This window comes from Oncorhynchus kisutch, unplaced genomic scaffold (genome assembly GCF_002021735.2).
Source record: "Oncorhynchus kisutch isolate 150728-3 unplaced genomic scaffold, Okis_V2 Okis02a-Okis13b_hom, whole genome shotgun sequence".
NCBI classification, from domain to species: domain Eukaryota; kingdom Metazoa; phylum Chordata; class Actinopteri; order Salmoniformes; family Salmonidae; genus Oncorhynchus; species Oncorhynchus kisutch.
Window position 1 is genome coordinate 5,395,030 of NW_022261979.1, and position 18,045 is coordinate 5,413,074.

The following is an 18,045-nucleotide window of genomic DNA, read 5'->3' on the forward strand; positions in this document are numbered from 1 at the left end:
ACATACACAGGGTACCAGTACTGAGTCCATGTGCAGGAGTAAGAGATCATTGATAACTAGGCTACATACACAGGGTACCAGTACTGAGTCCATGTGCAGGGGTAAGAGATCATTGATAACTAGGCTACATACACAGGGTACCAGTGATGTACTGGGCCGTACGTACTTCCCTCTGTAGCGCCTTGTGGTGGAATGCAGCCTGTCAAGATGCTCTCAATGGTGCAGCTGTAGAACTTTGAGGATCTGAGGTCCCTTGACACATCTTTACCGCCTCCTGAGGGGGAAGAGGCGTTGTCGTGCCTCCTGAGGGGGAAGAGGCGTTGTCGTGCCTTCTTCATGACACATCTTTACCGCCTCCTGAGGGGGAAGAGGCGTTGTCGTGCCTTCTTCCAGACACATCTTTACCGCCTCCTGAGGGGGAAGAGGCGTTGTCGTGCCTTCTTCATGACACATCTTTACCGCCTCCTGAGGGGGAAGAGGCGTTGTCGTGCCTTCTTCATGACACATCTTTACCGCCTCCTGGGGGGGAAGAGGCGTTGTCGTGCCTTCTTCATGACACATCTTTACCGCCTCCTGAGGGGGAAGAGGCGTTGTCGTGCCTTCTTCATGACACATCTTTACCGCCTCCTGAGGGGGAAGAGGCGTTGTCGTGCCTTCTTCATGACACATCTTTACCGCCTCCTGAGGGGGAAGAGGCGTTGTCGTGCCTTCTTCATGACACATCTTTACCGCCTCCTGAGGGGGAAGAGGCGTTGTCGTGCCTTCTTCATGACACATCTTTACATCCTCCTGAGGGGGAAGAGGCGTTGTCGTGCCTCCTGAGGGGGAAGAGGCGTTGTCGTGCCTCCTGAGGGGGAAGAGGCGTTGTCGTACCTTCTTCATGACACATCTTTACCGCCTCCTGAGGGGGAAGAGGCGTTGTCGTGCCTTCTTCATGACACATCTTTACCGCCTCCTGAGGGGGAAGAGGCGTTGTCGTGCCTTCTTCATGACACATCTTTACCGCCTCCTGAGGGGGAAGAGGCGTTGTCGTGCCTTCTTCATGACACATCTTTACCGCCTCCTGAGGGGGAAGAGGCATTGTCATGCCTTCTGAGGGGGAAGAGGCGTTGTCGTGCCTCCTGAGGAGGAAGAGGCGTTGCCGTGCCTTCTGAGGGGGAAGAGGCGTTGTCGTGCCTCCTGAGGGGGAAGAGGCGTTGTCATGCCTTCTTCATGACACATCTTTACCGCCTCCTGGGGGGAAGAGGCGTTGTCGTACCTTCTTCATGACACATCTTTACCGCCTCCTGAGGGGGAAGAGGCGTTGTCGTGCCTTCTTCATGACACATCTTTACCGCCTCCTGAGGGGGAAGAGGCGTTGTCGTACCTTCTTCATGACACATCTTTACCGCCTCCTGAGGGGGAAGAGGCGTTGTCGTGCCTTCTTCATGACACATCTTTACCGCCTCCTGAGGGGGAAGAGGCGTTGTCGTGCCTTCTTCATGACACATCTTTACCGCCTCCTGAGGGGGAAGAGGCGTTGTCGTGCCTTCTTCATGACACATCTTTACCGCCTCCTGAGGGGGAAGAGGCGTTGTCGTGCCTTCTGAGGGGGAAGAGGCGTTGTCGTACCTTCTATGGTGGTCTATGGTGGACTATGGTGGTCTACTGGAAACATGTAGGTATTACTGGGTCAGGTAGAGGTTGAACATGTCAGTGAAGACACTTGCCAGTTGGTTGGTGCTTGCTCAGAGTATGCATCCTGGTAATCAGTCTGGCTCTGTGGCCTTGTGAACGTTAACCAGTTTAATGGTCTTACTCACATCAACCACAGAAATAAACTTTTTTTCGGTTCTGTGCTGTTTTGGTTGAGCAAAATGTAACCCTAAATGTTAACTGGCTAGTTAAATTGCCTCGCCTGGTTCACCAACTACTTCTCTGATAGAGTTCAGTGTGTCAAATCGGGGGGTCTGCTGTCCGGACCTCTGGCAGTCTCTATGGGGGTGCCACAGGGTTCAATTCTTGGACCGACTCTCTTCTCTGTATACATCAATGAGGTCGCTCTTGCTGCTGGTGAGTCCCTGATCCACCTCTACGCAGACGACACCATTCTGTATACTTCCGGCCCTTCTTTGGACACTGTGTTAACAACCCTCCAGGCAAGCTTCAATGCCATACAACTCTCCTTCCGTGGCCTCCAATTGCTCTTAAATACAAGTAAAACTAAATGCATGCTCTTCAACCGATCGCTACCTGCACCTACCCGCCTGTCCAACATCACTACTCTGGACGGCTCTGACTTAGAATACGTGGACAACTACAAATACTTAGGTGTCTGGTTAGACTGTAAACTCTCCTTCCAGACCCATATCAAACATCTCCAATCCAAAGTTAAATCTAGAATTGGCTTCCTATTTCGCAACAAAGCATCCTTCACTCATGCTGCCAAACATACCCTTGTAAAACTGACCATCCTACCAATCCTCGACTTTGGCGATGTCATTTACAAAATAGCCTCCAATACCCTACTCAACAAATTGGATGCAGTCTATCACAGTGCAATCCGTTTTATCACCAAAGCCCCATATACTACCCACCATTGCGACCTGTACGCTCTCGTTGGCTGGCCCTCGCTTCATACTCGTCGCCAAACCCACTGGCTCCATGTCATCTACAAGACCCTGCTAGGTAAAGTCCCCCCTTATCTCAGCTCGCTGGTCACCATAGCATCTCCCACCTGTAGCACACGCGCCAGCAGGTATATCTCTCTAGTCACCCCCAAAACCAATTCTTTCTTTGGCCGCCTCTCCTTCCAGTTCTCTGCTGCCAATGACTGGAACGAACTACAAAAATCTCTGAAACTGGAAACACTTATCTCCCTCACTAGCTTTAAGCACCAACTGTCAGAGCAGCTCACAGATTACTGCACCTGTACATAGCCCACCTATAATTTAGCCCAAACAACTACCTCTTTCCCAACTGTATTTAATTTTTATTTATTTATTTATTTTGCTCCTTTGCACCCCATTATTTTTATTTCTACTTTGCACATTCTTCCATTGCAAAACTACCATTCCAGTATTTTACTTGCTATATTGTATTTACTTTGCCATCATGGCCTTTTTTGCCTTTACCTCCCTTCTCACCTCATTTGCTCACATTGTATATAGACTTGTTTATACTGCAATATTGACTGTATGTTTGTTTTTACTCCATGTGTAACTCTGTGTCGTTTTATCTGTCGAACTGCTTTGCTTTATCTTGGCCAGGTCGCAATTGTAAATGAGAACTTGTTCTCAACTTGCCTACCTGGTTAAATAAAGGTAAAATTTAAAAATTTAAAAAAATGTTGACTGGCTATTCTCCCTCCCTCCTTTCTGCTGCGTTTCTATCTCTCAGTCTGTTAGAGATGATGCTGGAGTCTTCTCTGTCAGACCTGAGGGACTCTCAGGGTGTCTCTCTACCATACTTCCCCAGTCTGCTGCGTCTCCTCAGGCTGCTCCAGGACTTCCTCTTCTCAGAGGGAACAGACAACCAGGCCCTGTGGAGCGAGAAGGTACAGTACTGCACCATGCTCCACACGTTGTCTGCATCTCAAATGGCACCATATACAGTGGGGCAAAAAAGTATTTAGTCAGCCACCAATTGTGCAAGTTCTCCCACTTAAAAAGATGAGAGAGGCCTGTAATTTTCATCATAGGTACACTTCAACTATGACAGACAAAATGAGAGAAAAAAAATCCTGAAAATCACATTGTAGGATTTTTTATGAATTTATTTGCAAATTATGGTGGAAAATACGTTTTTGGTCAATAACAAAAGTTTATCTCAATACTTTGGTATATACCTTTTGTTGGCAATGACAGAGGTCAAACGTTTTCTGTAAGTCTTATAATCTGATTATACTATATTTAGAAAGCGTATAAGTCATTTCAAGCCTTATTCATTACAGTTTTATTGAATAGGAAATACGTCATAAAATATTTCATATTTTCAATATTTGTATAATATTTGTACTGTGTATTTGAGCTCAAAAGTTACTTCATCTCAGCAATGTATAACTATTTTTTCCCAGAAAGGTGAGATTGAACCTTTCTTGTAGTATGCAGCATTACTAGTTATTGTTTATGGTCCTCTCATGGTAAATAATACATATTCTGGGATTAGGTAGATTACATTTTAGATTACATGTAGTTACATGTATTAACAGCACAGCTACTTCCTGTAATCGTGAATGTGTGTGTTTAATGTCAGTGGATGCGTGTTGGCTTTAGCTTGGCTACTGTTTTGAAGGATGTTTTGAATAGTAGTTCTAGCTATATCATTTAACTGTGTGGTAACCCAGTCTTGAGAATTGAGTCACTGTTATGTTGTTTTCACGTATCTGCACTCTTGCCTACATAATTGCCCCTCGTGGGAATTGAATTGAATGAAAATGTGTTGTAGACTGTTAACAGGTGTGTTGTTGTTGTAGATCTTTGAGGGGGTGGTGAACCTCCTGGACAGACTACAGGCGTGGCACAGCACCCCTGGTACCCCCGGGGCTCTGGAGCTCAGAGAGATGGCTCAGATCGGCCTGCGCATCATCACCGGCTACATCCAGCAACAGGACTCACAGGTCAGTCACCTATGTTACACTACGCCCACCTCCCTCTAGCCAAACTAGACTGGCTCAAACTCTGGCTTGCATGCCGAATGGCTCCCTATTCACTATATAGTGTACTACTTTTGACCAGAACCCATAGGCTGAGATAGGGGTGGAATAGGGTGCTATTTGGGGAAACAACTTCTTTCTCCAAACTACATCCATTGAGGGCATAAGTCAACGCGTGGGTTTGAAAGTTTAAACTCCAAATGCCGTGGGACCAATCCCAATGCTCTGTCTGTCAGTACACATTTACTATCAAATAAAGGTTAGACCTTTTGAGAGGAAGGTGTGTTTAGAACACCAGTCCTTCTATGGTTATCTATCAGTGCACAGAGAACATAGCTAGCATTCCTAACGAGGAGTGTTGTGTAGGACGGGGGCAGCTCTTCTCTGAGTTATAACTACTGTTGGTGTGCATCCCAAATGGTACCCTGTTCCCTACATAGTGCATCACTTTCTGGTCAGAGGTAGTGCACTATGTAGGGAATGGGGTGCTATTTTGCACTCCTGTAGGAGTAGTATCAAGTGGTCATAAATAAATGGTCCAAAATGGTCCTTTAAGTGTTGGGATTTGTTTATTTCTTTTTTGAAGGAGCAAAGCTTTTTCCATCCACTTGAATTGTTGTTGTGTGTGTTGTTAGTATTAGTACCCCACTTTAAAAATACATCTGCTGAGGAATAATACTATTAGGTTTGTGTCCTGATGAAACATTTACTAGGACTTCTGTTGATTTTAAGACCTGTGAGAATAATTTTGAAGTGGAGCCTAATTTGCTTTTTGACCAAAGAATTTCTCTCTCTCTGTGTCTCTCTCTGTGTCTCTCTCTGTTTCTCCCTCTGTGTCTCTCTCTGTTTCTCCCTCTGTGTCTCTCTCTGTTTCTCTCTCTGTGTCTCTCTGTTTCTCTCTCTGTGTCTCTCTTTCTCCCTCTGTGTCTCTCTGTTTCTCCCTCTGTGTCTCTGTCTCTCTCCCTTCCCTCTCTCCCCAGGTGTCTGTAATGGCCTGCGTTAAACTCCACAGCCTCCTACAGACAGTTCTGTCTCTGGGCTGGGACGAGGTTTGCTTCCTGCTGGGGCGACTAGGTGCCCCCCTGTGGCCCGGCGGGGTAATGGAGGTACATTTACGTTGGACATTTCTGTCATTTTAGCAGACGTCCAGAGAGACTTAGTTAATGCATCTGTTATTCTGGTGTTTCCATTCTTATCACCGGCTTTACACTAGTAAATAAAGACAAGTACGACTGCTAGTGTAAGAAAGACAAGTACAACAGTAAGGTGTTTTTTATTTTTAGGCGGGCCCCAACGGAGGACACACGGAGACCTTTTCTCAGCTGGTGCCCATCGTGCGTACCCTCCTGGACCAACACGCTGACCCCGTGACCCTGCACGGCCTGCTGCCCAGCCTGCCAGTCACCAACGGCAGCCCCACCTTCGCCCAGGACCTCCAGAGCTACAGCCACACAGTAGAGTGGCTGGACTTCTACCAACGCCACGTCAGTACCACTCAACCTTCATCTATCTTCTTCTTTATATAGTCTGTATCCCAAATGGCACACTATTCCCTATATAGTGCACTACATTTGACCAGGGCCTTACAGACGGGTTGGTTGTTTAGCAACAAAACCAACGGTTGCGAAACTCTGGGTGGGGCCAAACAGACGGGGTCGGCTTAGATTGTTAACAACATGTAAACTATATTTCATCTCAGTGTTTATTGAAACTGAATATATGAGCACAAGGAGCTCTTTTTGTTTCTAAAATCTAAAGTTGCAGTTGTAGGTTAGCTAGCTAAGGAACTTGAGCCATATTAGCATAGACATGACATCAGTCAAACACGTCAAAACAGAACATGGTATCAAGAACAACTTAAAACTAGTTGAAACGAGTTGAAACGAGCTGAAACCAGCTGAAACCAGCTGAAACGAGTTGAAACCAGCTGAAACGATTTGAAACCAGCTGAAACCAGCTGAAATGAGCTGAAACGAGCCGAAATGAGCTGAAACGAGCCACCTACGATTCCCCATATGACAGCTTGTTGCTCGCTATCTGACCATCCAGAATCACAACATCACACAGCCTTCGTCACCATGGAAGCCATTTGGGACGTGATTTATTTCACACGGACAATTAACAATAAAGGTATTTTTTTAAGGACTGGGTCAGTCCCACTACTTTAATTTGGCTTTTTGTATTGAAGCGATAGTAAACTGTTTGAAAGACAGGGAAGGGTGAGTGAAAGGGCAGTGGGACGGATTCAAACCCACGCCGACTCTGGTATACATGTGTGTTGTAACGGATGGACCACACAGGTTATGGACAATGGATTATAGTCAACGTCTCAGACAGTGTCGTATTTAAAAATATATATATATATATATTTATTTATTTAACCAGGTAGGCCAGTTGGGAACAAGTTCTCATTTACAACTGCGACCTGGCCAAGATAAAGCAAAGCAGTGTGACACAAACAACAACACAGAGTTACACATGGAGTAAACAAACATACAGTCAAGTATGTTGGACAGCTCATTTCCCTCAGTAGTTCCTGGACAGGCTAAAAACATTAGCTTGTACACTTCTCTCTTTAGTTCAGAAACTAAACTGAGTTCGTAGGTTCTTCTACTAAATGCGGTGTTGACGTTTTGTCTCTTTTCTTCTTTAGTTCAGAAACTAAGCTGAGTCCGTAGGTTCTACTACTAAACGCGGTGTTGACGTTTTGTCTCTTCTCTTCTTTAGTTCAGAAACTAAACTGAGTCCGTAGGTTCTACTACTAAACGCGGTGTTGACGTTTTGTCTCTTCTCTCAGGCTAGTGTTTCTAGACAGGCTGATGTCACATCCTCCTTTCTGCCTCAGAGTGAAAACTAAACCAGGGACAGATAATCTGTCTGTTCAGTGTTCTCTTGTCCTCCTCTCATTATTTACCTCTTAATCTACGTGGATGGAAGGCCAGGATTTTGTCCAGGACAGTGTCTTCTCTCCCAGGTTAGAAGAACAGAATCGGAACGCTTTCCTTGTATTTACCGTGTGAATTTAATGGAAGAGAAGTCACCTAGCAGACCAAGAGGTTTGAGGATATGAAGCCAAACAGACGTCTACCCACTTGGTTCAGCTGAGGATTTATTATAAATATGTGTGACGGTGAATAATCACACATCTGTTTTGTTTAGATATCTTGTAAATAGAGAATGTCATAGATCTGGCAGTAGAGCCCAGTTTTGACCTTTGCTCCCAGTCTGAGTCAGAGGGGCTGGGTTAAATGCAGAAGACACATTTCAGTTGAATGCATTCAGTTCATTCAATAGGTAGTATATAACATTACTGTATATAATGTATCGGTAGTGTATAACATTACTGTATGTAATGTGTAGGTAGTATATAACATTACTGTATATAATGTATAGGTAGTATATAACATTACTGTATAAAATGTATAGGTAGTATATAACATTACTGTATATAATGTATAGGTAGTATATAACATTACTGTATATAATGTATAGGTAGTATATAACATTACTGTATATAATGTGTGTATATAATGTATAGGTAGTATATAACATTACTGTATATAATGTGTGTATATAATGTATAGGTAGTATATAACATTACTGTATATAATGTGTGTATGTAATGTGTAGGTAGTGTGTAACATTACTGTATGTAATGTGTAGGTGCAGCCCACCATGGAGCAGTATGAACTGGATCAGTTTGGGAAGAGTCATGACCTCATGTCTAACTTCTGGAACTCGTGCTTTGATGACCTGATGAGCACTGCCATACGGCGGGACAAAGAGAAGACCTACAGCAAAGACAAGTTCCAGGTAAACTATGCTACTAGCAGGCCTGGTACTCTTATGAGGTCATAGTACAGCCCACTGTCCTCCATTATGACATAACCTCCATTATGACATAACCTCCATTATGACATAACCTCCATTATGACATTAATAATATCAAGTCAATATTATGTGCCTTGAAAGTTGTTTTTGTTCAGCTAGTTATACTGTCTTCATTATATTGTGGTGATCTGGAGTATTCTGAAGCAGTGGATTATCAGCCCAGTACAACTTGGTTTGTGCTCGTATTGCTGATTGGTCACTAATCTACAGGGATATCTGTGTGTGTGCGTGTTCGTGCGTGCTCATGGGGACTGTGCGTGCTCTTACAGGAGGTGATAGTGGACCCGTACCTGAGGCGGGTCCGCAGTGAAAACAGCCGTTACCACAGTGGTCAGAAACAGAGCTCCGGCCAGCAAGGAGTAGTGTGGCGCCACTGGGAGTCCCTCCGCAGGCTGCTCACCAGCGAGAGAGGGGCCTGGGCACACAGGTCTGACTCTATCCTATCTATACCTATGGATCCGTCCCAAATGGCACCCTATTCCCTATATAGTGATCTACTTTTGGCCAAGGCCCATAGGGCTAATGGCACCCTATTCCCTATATAGTGATCTACTTTTGACCAAGGCCCATAGGGCTAATGGCACCCAATTCCCTATATAGTGATCTACTTTTGACCAAGGCCCATAGGGCTAATGGCACCCTATTCCATAGTAAGGTGTATATATCTAGGCTCTGGTTACCTTCCCCATGTCCTAACATTAAAGGAGTAGTTCATTATTTTACAACATGACGTTAGCTGGTTCCTCACCCTGAAAGTAGTCTTTGGGCCAGGAGAAACTTGAATCTATGGTGCAGTTATCTTTAATCAACCCTTTTCAAACTTCAGCTAACTTTAGCCACTGCTAGCTACAAATCAATGGACGTGATGGGGGCATGTTTAGAAACAAATACTGTCCAAGTCACCTGACATCAACTCCATATTTGGTTTGATGTTACTTTAAGATGATTTGGCCATGTAAAAGATAAACATGCTCACCCCCCCATCACTTCCATTGATTTTTAGCTAGCGGTTGCTAAAGTTAGCTTAGGTTTCTAATGACTGTTTCTCCTGGCTCATAGGCTACTTTCAAGGTGAGGAACCATCTAACATCATGTTGTAAAATAGTGAACAACTCCTTTAACCATTAGCGGTTAAAGTGCAAAACTGACCCTAGATCAACATATAATGGGAGCTTTGCCCTGCACCAGATGGACTCGACTACTAATGTCATCATATGTTGTAAGCTTTGTTGTGGTGCTTTGTGCCTGACTGGAATCTACTGTGATTTGTACCTCAAGAGTCCCACTAGAGGTGAAATGGAAGTTGTCCAGCGCGGAGACGTACTCTAAGATGCGTCTGAAACTAGTGCCTAACTACCAGTACGACACTCACCAGGAAGCCAGCGCCTTCAGAGACAACATGGGTACGCCTTATGAGATGACAACTATACATCGCATGTTAGGAGGACTTTATGTGCTTCGCCCAGTTATGATGTCATAGCCATGTCTAACAGATTTCAGTTAATTGCTTTTGTTGAGCAGAAGCAAGTTTCCAATGTAAATTGGTAGGTGATCTGTTTTCGTGTGCAGGTTAGCTCCGGACACTGCTGTGTTTTACAAATCTGTGTTCAGGTAACATTAGATTAGAAGACCTTTATTTTCCTAAGATTGGGGAATTCGTTTGGCATTAAGCTTCACAACATCAGGAAAAAAAAGAGTTATCATCCTGAATCTCTGCTCAGGTAATATAGGTCTGTGAGTGTGTGTTCAGGTAATATAGGTCTGTGAGTGTGTGTTCAGGTAATATAGGTCTGTGAGTGTGTGTTCAGGTAATATAGGTCTGTGAGTGTGTGTTCAGGTAATATAGGTCTGTGAGTGTGTGCTCAGGTAATATAGGTCTGTGAGTGTGTGCTCAGGTAATATAGGTCTGTGAGTGTGTGCTCAGGTAATATAGGTCTGTGAGTGTGTGCTCAGGTAATATAGGTCTGTGAGTGTGTGTTCAGGTAATATAGGTCTGTGAGTGTGTGTTCAGGTAATATAGGTCTGTGAGAGTGTGCTCAGGTAATATAGGTCTGTGAGAGTGTGCTCAGGTAATATAGGTCTGTGAGTGTGTGCTCAGGTAATATAGGTCTGTGAGTGTGTGTTCAGGTAATATAGGTCTATGAGTGTGTGCTCAGATAATATAGGTCTGTGAGTGTGTGCTCAGGTAATATAGGTCTGTGAGAGTATGCTCAGGTAATATAGGTCTGTGAGAGTGTGCTCAGGTTCAGTAGAATGTATTGTCTGTCTGCATCTCTCCACATCAGGAGCTGATAGTCCTCGCAGTTCAGAACCCCTCCCATTGGCTGTTGCCAAGGAGGCTAAAGTGAGTGACATGGAGGATGACCAGTTAGGAGAAGAGGACATTGTCTTTCTGGACAATAAGTGAGTGATTTGATCTCCACCCCCCTACCCACTCCCCATATCAACCTCAGAACCAGTGACCTGATTCAACTAGTAAAATAATCAGCAAGCCCTTGGTTAGTTGAATCAGAAATGCTAGTGGTGAAATATTCATCTGATACATGTCTTTTCTCTAACGGTTCCTCAGGGGGGTGGAGGGGGAGGACGACAGTCAGAAGGAGAAGCTGGTTCTGTCGGAGGACTGTGAGCTCATCACCATCGTGGCGGTGGTTCCGGGTCGGCTGGAGGTCACCACACATCACCTGTACTTCTACGACGCCAGCAGCGAGAAGGAGGAGACGGAAGAGGGTGAGGACATAAAGACGTCTGGCAATGAACACTATGGGGCAGTTTCCCAGACACAGATTAAATCTAGTCTGAGACCGGTAAAGGTATATCAATGGAGATTCTCCATTCACCAGGCTTCTTAGTCCAGAACCAGGCTTCATCTGACCAGAGGATCTGTCTTTGTGTATGCATCATTCCCCAGTCACAGTAAACAACACTCACTGCTGACATCATGATACAATTGAATCTGAAAGAGTTGTTGTTGACAAACTTCTATCGATCCAGGAATTGGTTTTGATTTCAAGCGGCCCCTGTCTCAGCTGAGAGAGGTGCACCTGAGACGCTACAACCTGCGTCGCTCTGCTGTGGAGCTGTTCTTCATCGACCAGTCACACTACTTCATCAACTTCAAGAAGAAGGTGTGTCTCTAGTCTAACTGCTAGATTCAAGGGCCTGAGGCCTTAGTACAGTGAAGGCTAATGAGGGGAATATGGCTCCCAGTAATGGCTGGAATAGAGTCAATGTATTGGTATCAAACACAAGGAAACCATGCCTTTGTTGTGGCTGATACCATGCCGTTTCCAGCCGAGCCACGTCCTCCGATTTAACGTGGAACCAGCCACCACTGTCTTTGTACCACAGTGTTGATCCCAATACCTGTAATAAGATGTGGAATTGTATCATTATTTGACACTAATGATAATGTGAAGTGATTTGAAAAGGACCAGTGTAAGAGACATGTATAACCTGACCCCGACCTCCCTCCCCAGGTGAGGAACATGGTGTACTCTAGGATCCTGGGGCTGCGGCCCCCCAACCTCTTCTATTTCGGCTCCCGCTCTCCTCAGGAGCTCCTCAAGGCTTCTGGACTCACACAGGTAAATCTGTTAACTCTGTCTGCATCACAAATGGGACTCTATTCCCTATGTAGGGAGTAGGGTGCCGTTTGGGATGCAACCTGTGTGTTACACAGATAACTATTGATTCGGTAAGGACCTACTACCTCAGCCTACTACCTCAGCCTACTGCCTCAGCCTACTGCCTCAGCCTACTACCTCAGCCTACTACCTCAGTAACATCTTAATGATTGAGTCTCAGATGATGATGTCAAACATGTCAACTAAACTAAGAGGAAGCTAACTGTTTGTTTGTCATTAGAGATGGGTATGTAGAGAGGAAGCTAACTGTTTGTGTTTTGTCATTAGAGATGGGTATGCAGAGAGGAAGCTAACTGTTTGTGTTTTGTCATTAGAGATGGGTATGCAGAGAGGAAGCTAACTGTTTGTGTTTTGTCATTAGAGATGGGTATGCAGAGAGGAAGCTAACTGTTTGGGTTTTGTCATTAGAGATGGGTATGCAGAGAGGAAGCTAACTGTTTGTGTTTTGTCATTAGAGATGGGTATGCAGAGAGGAAGCTAACTGTTTGTGTTTTGTCAATAGAGATGGGTATGCAGAGAGGAAGCTAACTGTTTGTGTTTGTCATTAGAGATGGGTATGCAGAGAGATTTCCAACTTTGAATATCTGATGCAACTGAACACCATCTCTGGACGTACCTACAACGACCTGTCTCAGTACCCTGTGGTAAGTCCCTGTCCCGTAAACCAGGGAGGGAGGAAGGAATGAAATGAATAAACAGAAGAATCAATGAACAGAATAATCAACAAACGAATGAATCATTGAATCTATGAATGAATGAATGAACAGAAGAATCAACAAACGAATGAATCATTGAATCTATGAATGAATGAATGAACAGAAGAATAAACAAACAAATGAATCATGAATGCAGGAACAAATGAGCGAACAGCATTCATGCTGTAGTCCAGTCTAATCTAATGGTGTCCCTGGGTTGGGTTGGGTCCAGTTCCCATGGGTGCTGAGTGACTACACCTCTCCAGATCTGGACCTGGAGAACCCAGCCGTGTTCAGAGACCTGTCCAAACCCATGGGAGTAGTCAACCCCCGCCACGCACAGAACGTCAGGGAGAAGTGAGTACTGCAGTAACCTCGCACAGAGAACTCCAGGGTTGTGTCCCAAATGGCACCCGGTTTCCTATGTACACTAGGTCACTATTTATAACCAGGGAATAGGTGGCTCTGGTCAAAAGGTAGATCCACTATGTAGGGAAGATGATGCTTTGGGACGCAGACCAGATCATCTCCAGTTCTGTTTAAACACCAAGCTCATCCTAGTATATGTGTTGTGTGATCTGAATTCATTCTGTTTTATAATGACCAGTATTATACACAGCCTACGTGCTCCACAAATACACTGTGTTACTGCCTGTGTTTCATGTTGACTTCATTATTGTTCCTGTTAATGCAGGGTACCATTTGAATCATTGTGTCTTGTCTGATCAGGTATGAGAGCTTTGAGGACTCAACGGGCACCATAGATAAGTTCCACTATGGAACACACTACTCTAACGCTGCAGGAGTCATGCACTACATGATCCGTATGGAGCCCTTCACTACCCTCCACATCCAGCTGCAGAGTGGCAGGTACAGTAACCCTTCACTACCCTCCTCATCCAGCTGTAGGTACAGTAACCCTTCACTACCCTCCTCATCCAGCTGTAGGTACAGTAACCCTTCACTACCCTCCACATCCAGCTGTAGGTACAGTAACCCTTCACTACCCTCCTCATCCAGCTGTAGGTACAGTAACCCTTCACTACCCTCCTCATCCAGCTGTAGGTACAGTAGCCCTTCACTACCCTCCACATCCAGCTGCAGAGTGGCAGGTACAGTAACCCTTCACTACCCTCCTCATCCAGCTGTAGGTACAGTAACCCTTCACTACCCTCCACATCCAGCTGTAGGTACAGTAACCCTTCACTACCCTCCACATCCAGCTGTAAGTACAGTAACCCTTCACTACCCTCCACATCCAGCTGCAGAGTGGCAGGTACAGTAACCCTTCACTACCCTCCTCATCCAGCTGTAGGTACAGTAACACTTCACTACCCTCCTCATCCAGCTGCAGGTACAGTAACCCTTCACTACCCTCCTCATCCAGCTGTAGGTACAGTAACCCTTCACTACCCTCCTCATCCAGCTGTAGGTACAGTAACCCTTCACTACCCTCCTCATCCAGCTGTAGGTACAGTAACCCTTCACTACCCTCCTCATCCAGCTGTAGGTACAGTAACCCTTCACTACCCTCCTCATCCAGCTGCAGGTACAGTAACCATTCACTACCCTCCTCATCCAGCTGTAGGTACAGTAACCCTTCACTACCCTCCTCATCCAGCTGTAGGTACAGTAACCCTTCACTACCCTCCTCATCCAGCTGTAGGTACAGTAACCCTTCACTACCCTCCTCATCCAGCTGTAGGTACAGTAGCCCTTCACTACCCTCCACATCCAGCTGCAGAGTGGCAGGTACAGTAACCCTTCACTACCCTCCTCATCCAGCTGTAGGTACAGTAACACTTCACTACCCTCCTCATCCAGCTGCAGGTACAGTAACCCTTCACTACCCTCCTCATCCAGCTGTAGGTACAGTAACCCTTCACTACCCTCCTCATCCAGCTGTAGGTACAGTAACCCTTCACTACCCTCCTCATCCAGCTGCAGGTACAGTAACCATTCACTACCCTCCTCATCCAGCTGTAGGTACAGTAACCCTTCACTACCCTCCTCATCCAGCTGTAGGTACAGTAACCCTTCACTACCCTCCTCATCCACACCCCTGCTGTAGGTACAGCAGGGGTGTGTGTATATTGGGTTGTTTGGGTTGTTTGAAGACGCAAGTGTGTATCAGGGTGTATGGAGCTGTGGAAGGGAGTGTGGTGGTGTTTGAAGTTGTATGAGGGTGTAACATATTAACCTAACACTTCAAAGTGTGTGTGGTACATTTGAACAGTGTGGTTCCTGGCCGTGTGTGTTACATTTGAACAGTGTGGTTCCTGGCCGTGTGTGTTACATTTGAACAGTGTGGTTCCTGGCCGTGTGTGTTACATTTGAACAGTGTGGTTCCTGGCCGTGTGTGTTACATTTGAACAGTGTGGTTCCTGGCCGTGTGTGTTACATTTGAACAGTGTGGTTCCTGGCCGTGTGTGGTACATTTGAACAGTGTGGTTCCTGGCCGTGTGTGGTACATTTGAACAGTGTGGTTCCTGGCCGTGTGTGGTACATTTGAACAGTGTGGTTCCTGGCCGTGTGTGGTACATTTGAACAGTGTGGTTCCTGGCCGTGTGTGGTACATTTGAACAGTGTGGTTCCTGGCCGTGTGTGGTACATTTGAACAGTGTGGTTCCTGGCCGTGTGTGGTTCCTGGCCGTGTGTGTTACATTTGAACAGTGTGGTACCTGGCCGTGTGTGTTACATTTGAACAGTGTGGTTCCTGGCCGTGTGTGGTACATTTGAACAGTGTGGTTCCTGGCCGTGTGTGGTACATTTGAACAGAGTGGTTCCTGGCCGTGTGTGGTTCCTGGCCGTGTGTGTTACATTTGAACAGTGTGGTACCTGGCCGTGTGTGGTACATTTGAACAGTGTGGTTCCTGGCCGTGTGTGTTACAGTTGAACAGTTTGGTTCCTGGCCGTGTGTGTTACATTTGAACAGTGTGGTTCCTGGCCGTGTGTGTTACATTTGAACAGTGTGGTTCCTGGCCGTGTGTGTTACATTTGAACAGTGTGGTTCCTGGCCGTGTGTGTTACATTTGAACAGTGTGGTTCCTGGCCGTGTGTGTTACATTTGAACAGTGTGGTTCCTGGCCGTGTGTGGTACATTTGAACAGTGTGGTTCCTGGCCGTGTGTGGTACATTTGAACAGTGTGGTTCCTGGCCGTGTGTGGTACATTTGAACAGTGTGGTTCCTGGCCGTGTGTGGTACATTTGAACAGTGTGGTTCCTGGCCGTGTGTGGTACATTTGAACAGTGTGGTTCCTGGCCGTGTGTGGTTCCTGGCCGTGTGTGTTACATTTGAACAGTGTGGTACCTGGCCGTGTGTGTTACATTTGAACAGTGTGGTTCCTGGCCGTGTGTGGTACATTTGAACAGTGTGGTTCCTGGCCGTGTGTGGTACATTTGAACAGTGTGGTTCCTGGCCGTGTGTGGTTCCTGGCCGTGTGTGTTACATTTGAACAGTGTGGTACCTGGCCGTGTGTGGTACATTTGAACAGTGTGGTTCCTGGCCGTGTGTGTTACAGTTGAACAGTTTGGTTCCTGGCCGTGTGTGTTACATTTGAACAGTGTGGTTCCTGGCCGTGTGTGTTGTAGGTTTGACTGTGCAGACCGTCAGTTCCACTCTGTAGCAGCAGCCTGGCAGGCTCGCATGGAGAGTCCCGCTGACGTCAAGGAGCTCATCCCGGAGTTCTTCTACTTTCCAGAGTTCCTGCAGAACATCAACGGTGAGTAGCACTAAGGCTGTGTTCCCTTCACATGAGGGGAGACTAAGGCTGTGTTCCCTTCACATGAGGAAGAGTAAGGCTGTGTTCCCTTCACATGAGGAAGAGTAAGGCTGTGTTCCCTTCACATGATGAAGACTAAGGCTGTGTTCCCTTCACATGAGGAAGACTAAGGCTGTGTTCCCTTCACATGAGGAAGACTAGGGCTGTGTTCCCTTCACATGAGGAAGACCAGGGCTGTGTTCCCTTCACATGAGGAAGACTAAGGCTGTGTTCCCTTCACATGAGGAAGACTAGGGCTGTGTTCCCTTCACATGAGGAAGACTAGGGCTGTGTTCCCTTCACATGAGGAAGACCAGGGCTGTGTTCCCTTCACATGAGGAAGACTAGGGCTGTGTTCCCTTCACATGAGGAAGACTAAGGCTGTGTTCCCTTCACATGAGGAAGACTAGGGCTGTGTTCCCTTCACATGAGGAAGACTAGGGCTGTGTTCCTTTCACATGAGGAAGACTAGGGCTGTGTTCCCTTCACATGAGGAAGACTAAGGCTGTGTTCCCTTCACATGAGGAAGACTAAGGCTGTGTTCCCTTCACATGAGGAAGACTAGGGCTGTGTTCCCTTCACATGAGGAAGACTAAGGCTGTGTTAGCGAACTCACTCTGGAGTGTCAAAGTGCACTCTGGGAACTGTCAAACCAGATTTCCAGGGTGTATTTATGAAAGCATCCTAAGGGGAATGCAACGATGTTATGTTAATTCCTATTCACAAGTCATTCCTTACACAGTATATCAACACAACAGAAATATGGGCTGTCGTAGTGTTTCATAGAGCCTCATACCCTACCAACTGTTGGACACTCTGTTTACGTAGCTGAGGAAGGATGGACTGTCTCTGTGTGTGTTTACTGCAGGGTTTGACCTGGGCAGTCTGCAGATGACCCAGAACAATGTGACTGATGTTCTGTTACCACAATGGGCCTTGTCTAGAGAAGACTTCATCAGGAAACACAGGAAAGCTCTGGTGAGGCCTTCCACCTGGACAAATAATCTATGGGAAACGCTGGTGCAACCCCCACAGCCATGCTACACTCTCTGATTGGACACATTTTAATCAAGTAATCTAATACATTTCCTTGTACAAATGCATTTGTCCCCTAATATGGTGCAGGAGTGTGAACACGTTTCCTCTCACCTCCATGAGTGGATTGACCTGATCTTTGGCTGCAAGCAGAGAGGGGAGGAGGCGGTGGAGGCTCTCAATGTCTTCTACTACTGCACCTATGAAGGTATGGAGAGAGAAGAGTCCCGAATTACACCCTATTCTCTATATAGGTCACTACTTTGGACCAAAGCCCTATGGCTCCTAGTCTAAAGTAGTGCACTATATACTGAAAAGGGTACAATTTGAGACTCTCAACTTCGCCCAATGTGATATGAGGAGTAGGAATGGGTGAGAGAGCT

At 46.0% G+C, this 18,045-nt stretch overlaps 1 protein-coding gene across 1 annotated transcript in view; it reads left to right on the plus strand.

The window, feature by feature from the left end:
• Positions 1 to 18,045, plus strand: part of nbeal2 (neurobeachin-like 2) — a gene marked incomplete in the record, with an annotated part of 127,642 nt that overhangs the window by 92,040 nt on the left and 17,557 nt on the right. Inside the window, 17 exon segments of the mRNA XM_031811792.1 lie at positions 3,379 to 3,535; positions 4,454 to 4,597; positions 5,614 to 5,739; positions 5,917 to 6,117; positions 8,297 to 8,446; positions 8,794 to 8,951; positions 9,803 to 9,927; positions 10,810 to 10,927; positions 11,094 to 11,254; positions 11,519 to 11,652; positions 12,004 to 12,111; positions 12,720 to 12,815; positions 13,099 to 13,223; positions 13,596 to 13,736; positions 16,458 to 16,588; positions 17,496 to 17,605; positions 17,753 to 17,870. Of these exon segments, the coding sequence (XP_031667652.1) occupies positions 3,379 to 3,535; positions 4,454 to 4,597; positions 5,614 to 5,739; positions 5,917 to 6,117; positions 8,297 to 8,446; positions 8,794 to 8,951; positions 9,803 to 9,927; positions 10,810 to 10,927; positions 11,094 to 11,254; positions 11,519 to 11,652; positions 12,004 to 12,111; positions 12,720 to 12,815; positions 13,099 to 13,223; positions 13,596 to 13,736; positions 16,458 to 16,588; positions 17,496 to 17,605; positions 17,753 to 17,870 (2,303 nt within the window).